The 6,312-nt window shown below is 44.4% G+C and overlaps 1 protein-coding gene across 2 annotated transcripts in view; it reads right to left on the reverse strand.

Moving 5' to 3' along the window:
• The window catches only part of WWC2 (WW and C2 domain containing 2), a 262,995-nt gene that overhangs the window by 80,568 nt on the left and 176,115 nt on the right, over positions 1-6,312 (reverse strand). For both annotated transcript variants that reach the window (XM_004696137.2, XM_045286701.1), the window contains 2 exons: positions 3,347-3,476; positions 81-227 (listed from right to left, as the gene is read on the reverse strand). In XM_004696137.2, coding sequence (XP_004696194.1) covers positions 81-227; positions 3,347-3,476 — 277 coding nt within the window. The remainder of the gene's footprint in view (positions 1-80; positions 228-3,346; positions 3,477-6,312) is intronic.

Raw genomic sequence — 6,312 nt, forward strand, 5'->3', positions numbered from 1 at the left:
GCTCCACTCTGCCACCCCTGTCGTCATGAAGGCCCTTCAAGGACACCCCTGAGGCCAGCCCTTCCACGTGCAGCACTTACCTCTCCGGAAATGCTGGTCTGTGACCCAGCATCGAGGGTTTGTCTGGAGAGAGACAAATGAGAGTTCACAGGGCTGGAGCTCAAGTCTGGCTCAGATCTGCCGATGCTCTGATCCAGATGAAACCGCTCCTGCAGCTTTGCAAGGCTCTGTTCAGGAACCACAAAGCATTTCATAAGGCTTACACAATTCAAGAGGGCAACCCTTTCCCACCAGGCAAAAATTAGGAAAATTTAAATAGAAGAAAGATTTACTTTGAGTAGGCACTTGTCATTTTAAATTACTGAAGGAAAAATCCCACCACGGCAAGGGCAGAATGTAGTTCGTTCTGCGCATGTGCACGGGGCTTTGGAAACCCGTGTCAAGCTAGGAAAGAGGTCACCTTATCCTTTCCAGGAACGCATTTCCCCGTGAACACTGTTTCTTTGTATTTAACACACGCATTGGTTATTTTCAAAATTTCACTGAGAAGAAATCTCTATCTTAGCAGAAACAATGGACTTTATGCAGTGAGCATTATAAAGACCCATATGTGTGTGCAATCTCTTATTAGATGGATCAACAAAACACCCTGCTTGGAAGACATTTACCAGTCATGCCATTGTATAGCCGGACAGGCCTAGCCACACACACACCAATGCCAGATATGAGGAGACCAGGGCCCAGATGCCAAGGTGGTAATGAGCACTGGCCTGGCGCTGAGGCGCTATGTCGCTGATGCCCGGCATGGTCACAACAGCAGGTCTGCTTCAATGAAGCCAACCATCAACAACTACGGTCCCTGCTGTTTGCAACCACGTTTAGCACATTGGAGTCTTAGAGGAAGGATGTGAACAAGTATAAAATCACATCTAAGTTACTGAAAACAAAAACAAAAGCCCTCAATTATGATAATAAATCCACTAATTGTCACCTTTATGAGTCCTGGTATTTGAAATCCTCACAATCCACTACCCCTGTGGGTTTCCAAGACTATAACTCTTTACGGGAGTAGAGAGCCTTGTCTTTCGCCCGGGGATGCTCACAATATGGGATTTTAAATACCAAAAAACCAGCGTTTGTTTTTGGTGTTTCTATTTTTTCTTTCAAAGGAATATTTATATAAAATGTAAACACACAGAAAGATGAATTAGTTTTTAATAGTACCCAAAAAATGTTCACGTCAAATAACAGGTTCTAGAAAAGAACAGAGAAAAATTTTGGTTGCCCTGACAAATCTTTTCTATTTTCTCACCTGTTAAGTGAGAAGGATGGACTAAATTACTCAAAGAGAAAAAAACACCCAAATGTCAAAATTTCTGCCATCAAATTGATTCTAACTCAAAGCAGCCCTCTGGGACTGAGTAAAACTTCCCTTTGGGTTTCCACGGCTGTAAGTCTTTGTAGCCTCACCCCGACCTGGGAGTTGGCAGCCGGACAAAGAATCTGCGGTGCTGCCAGAGCACCTTTGGACCAGCTGAGCGGTCTTAGTGTTTCCAACCCACCTACAGCAGCAATGCACTGAACCGACACTGGCATGTGCTTAGATGGGCTAGAAGAGCTTAGAAAATAAAATCACATCCTCTGATTATTGACAGAAGGCATATTTTAATGAAAACTCTTCTTGTTACGTGAGTATGTGCATCTGTGAGGCACCCAAACCAAACCCAGTCACCGGGGTGATTCCAACTCATAAGGACGCCGACCGGGGCCTGTGAGGCTGTACATCTTTATCGCTGCAAAGAGCCTCAACCTTCTCCAGCAGAGCAGCTGGGGGTTTGAACCACTGATTTTCTGGTTAGCAGTCCAATACCTACCAACAAGCACCATTCAAGCTCCTTGGGTACATGCATTTGTGTGCTGTTAAGTTTTGGTGTAGAATATATTTCATACTGAGGGCTGTGGCCAGAGAAGTTATAAGTCATAAAAGACACACAATGTCTCCCCCCCTTTACCTTTACTTTCTCTGTATCTACTATTTAATTGTTCTATATAATTTAGTAACTAAGGAGGGATTACTTGTAGAGTTTATTCTGTGTGTGAAGCCAAAGTTTACAAGGAAGAATCAAATAATGCTATGTATAATCTTACTGAATTGGATGTTTCCAATGTAAACTTGGGTAAATCTGCTACACAAGACTTGTGGAGTGTGTTGAAAAGCAAGGATGATACTTGGAGGCTGGCAAGAATTATGGGCTGGAGCGAAGGAAAAAGAGATGGGGATACAACCTTAGAAACAAAAACAACTACAAAAAACTTTAAAAAGGTGATACATTTAATCTGCTAAGTACAAATATTCAAAATCAGGATCCTGATCTCTGTAGGGCTGCTCTGCGTTATACGACACACAATGGAGCTGCCACGACCCAGGGATTGAGAACTCAAAACAAAACAAAAAACCTCACTGCCACGGAACCAGATCTGACTCACAGCAACCCTGTCGGACTAGAACTGCCCCGGTGGGTTTCTGAGACCGTAGTCCTCCCTGGGAGCAGAAAGCCTCACCTTTCTTCTGAGGAGCACCTGGTGGTTTCAAACTGCTCACCCTGTCATTAGCAGTGCAACTTGTAAAACTAGGAGATCTGCTGCCATTTCCTAAAGTGATTACGTGGGCGACTCTACTTCTACCCTGTCGTATAGGGTCCCCATGAGTCAGAATCGACTGGATGGCAGAGTTGAGTTTGGCTAGGAAAACAGCCAAATCACCCCTAGCTAGCACCTCAGAACCACTGGGGCGGAGGAGGATTTGTAAGCTCCCCACATTACCTGACTCCTCTCTCCTAGGCACACCCTCTGCGCACTGTTGATGACTGACCCTCAAAACCAAAATCAAACTCACTGTCCTTCAGTCAATTCTGACTCGCAGCCACCCTATAGGACAGGGTAGACTGTCCCTTGACAGGAGTGGAAAGCCTCGTCTTTCTCTGAGTGGTGGCTGGTGGTTTCAAACTGCTGACCTTGTGGTTAACAGCCCGGTGCATAACCACTATGCCATAAGGTCTAGGTTGAGAATCATCACTGATTCTCTATATCCCACACAAAAGGTGCCAAGGCACACCAGTGTGCTAATCTCCAACCACTGGCTCCAGGATCCACCATCTTTTGGCTAAAAGGACATAGAAATCCTACCGTCAGAGCCTTGGAGCCAATCTATTTCCCACAGGCCGGTTGACTGGTTCCCTCCGACACACTCGTGAAGGGGCAACCCCTGGCAAACGGGGCCAGTCCCTGGGGGAGGATGCCATGCTTGGTAAAGGTAGGAGCGCCCCACAAACGCCCTGTCCCATACCTGCATCAGGTCTTGTTTTTCCTTCTCTCCTGAGCTGATGGCCTTCCGGATAGACTTCAGCTCCGTCAGGATGGCCTTGGCTTCGCTAAGTTCATACCCACTCTGGCCTCCGGACATTTTTTTATCAATTCTGTTTAAAAAGAAAAGAATTCCATCAATCAAAGAAAGGCAGAGCACAGTTAGAAGGCAGGTTGAAATTGGTTTTCGGGCTGTCTTCGTTGGCTGACATTGGAAAGCTACTCTCATAGACCAGTGTCATCCATGCAAGGTTTTCTTCTGACAACTTCTAGCTACGAGTTCTCCAACTCCCGCGTCACCCGAAGCTGCATGGAGTGATGTTTACTTTCAGGCTGGCGTAAACACGCACCCTCCCATCCTCAGTCTTGGAGGCTGGTCCTACTGCTTGATGACCTCCACCCTCCGGGACACACTGCTATCCGTCTGGAGTAAGGGGCAGGGCAGCGGAAGGACATAGAGGCCAATCAGCCGGTCACCTACAGAAACCCCGGGAGTCACCACTGCTGCCCAATTTCCCATGCCATAATGCGTTTCTGAACCTAGCTCAGTGGCGACAGCTAGGGAGACTATTAATGGCTGTAATTATTATTTACACTAGTGAATGTTCTACAATATTCAGACCGTGTGGTTCATTTCTTATTCTTTTGAAACATGCAAAAAACATATTCTAATTTTTAATAAAAGTTATGAATAGAAATAAAGCCCCTTGCCTTGCTGAATGCATCTAAATGCAGCAAGAAGGAAATATGTGTTCATTTTTCATCTAACACTGAAAGAAGAGCTTTTCAATGAGCTACAAAGTATTACAGCTCTGCAGATCTGCTTACCAAATACTCTTTAGCGCACAGCATCACTCAATATCAGAGAATATTGTGGAGCCTAATTTGGGGGGTTTGAAGGAATGGGGCAGTCACATAATCTGTCAGCTTGCAAAGGGGTGGAGTCTAGTCTGTCAATCAGGTCACAGTCAATGAGGCCTCTTTGTGGGCATGGCCTTCTACAAAGGATTTTGGGAACGCCTGTCTTCCTCCTGGGAAGCCGGACCCACACTCTGCTTCGATTTCCTGCTCACAAGCCACCTGGAGCTACACTGATGGAGCCAAAGCCCCGGAACTGGAGGAGCCACATGGAGACCCACACCAGTGCTGAGATGCTTCCACAAGACTTTTCACCCACTGGCCTGTGATCTTCCTGCTTTCGGTATCATTGCCTGTGCTGCATTGTAGAATTAATGGACTACTATTGGATGTATGGGCGAGTATCAGACGTATGGACTTGGTCTGGAGTGGGCTGGGAAGTGTTCTTAATGTATGATATATAAAGTTCTCTCTTACACACATATGAGTCTCTCTGGAGTTGTTTCTCTAGTCTACCTAGACTAACACAAAGGCCCACCATTGAAACCACAAATAAAAAAAAAAAAAAAAAAAAAGGTTATACACTAGCACTCTCCTGAGAAACACACGCTATCCAAGATAAATTCTGAGGACAACTGAGTGGCCCCCCTGCCCTGCTGGCCAACACCTCTGTACACGTTTTTCCCGATACTCTAGGTGCTGTGCGCGCACTGTCTGAGAAAAGAGCACCTGTTAATCAGGAAAAGCCCACTCTCTGAAAGCACTCATTTGGCTTCAAATAATTAATGGGTTCTTATTTCAGATATAAAGGGTGTGATCTGAGAAAGGGGAGAGAAAGGAGCTATATTAATCACTCTTCCTAACAAAGTTTACTCAAATAAGTGCCATTTATAAAGCACATATTTCCCCAATTACATTTTTAATAAATATTTTAAAATGCTAATTAAACAAGCAATTAAATCCTTACAGAACCTAAGAAAATGAAATTAACTTTATCCCTAAGATCACTTAAAGTACAAGGCGGGAATTACACACACACACACACACACACACACACACACACACACTGTTTAGGGCAGGTTCCAAACAGAAGGGATCCTAGAGATCTCCTTATCACATGTCCTCCAAATGAAGAAACAGGCTGGAAAGTTTATGCAGCTTGAACCCCTAGACTGTGCCAATGCGTGTGCCACACGGCTTGTGGGGCTTGGAGGCTATAAGACTACTGCATTAGGACTGTATGGTAAGAAAACTGAAAGTACTTTCAGTGAGATTTCAGGAAAGACTAATACAAGGTACTTCAAACTGTATCAAAGCAAATTTCCAAGGTGTCAGTAATTTCTATCCTAAAACAAATCTTTAATTCATTAATAAACCTTAACATTGAAGATAAATGCAAGTGTTTTTCAGAAATAAACGTTAATTTTTAAAAACAAACTCCAAGGAAAAGGTGTAGAATAAAATCCAAGTTCACAAACAAGACCAGACTAGCTACACTGATAAGCGAGTGGGGGAACCCCCGAGACTATCACCCCAGAAAATACAGCTTCACCCCGATGGCAGATCCCTGCCACATAGCAGATTGGCCAGTAAAATTAATCACAACACCCTTGAGGACTGAGCCCTTAGAACAGCGTAACAACAAGAGGCCAAAGGGGGAAACGTGAGCCCAAAGGCACAGATGAGAAGACAAGGTGGGCAGAGATGGGGAAGGCAGGCTGGGAACGGGGAGGAAGAGTGTGGACACAGGTGGGCGGTGGGGGCGGGGATGAGAGGCGGGGCGGGTAGCAAATGCCATTAGGGAACAACATGTGTGTTGGTTGACGTTGAATGGGAAACTAATTTACCGTGTAAACGTTCACTTAAAATACAATAAAAAGTTCAATATTATATAAATTAGAAATATGTTTTGCTAAAAGCTGAACTAGTTTAACGTTGCTAATTTAAATCTCAGAGTGTTTTCAAAGTAGATAAAATTTTTAAAAAAAGGTTTTTTTAAGTAGATAAAATCGCCTTTGATGTCCATGGCCCCAGCAGAATCCTAAGTTTAACCAAACAATGGCAAAAACTCAGACTCATTGTCATATAGTC

The sequence above is a fragment of the Echinops telfairi genome, unplaced genomic scaffold (genome assembly GCF_000313985.2).
Source record: "Echinops telfairi isolate 266 unplaced genomic scaffold, ASM31398v2 ScPeMD7_9;HRSCAF=40, whole genome shotgun sequence".
NCBI classification, from domain to species: Eukaryota; Metazoa; Chordata; class Mammalia; order Afrosoricida; family Tenrecidae; genus Echinops; species Echinops telfairi.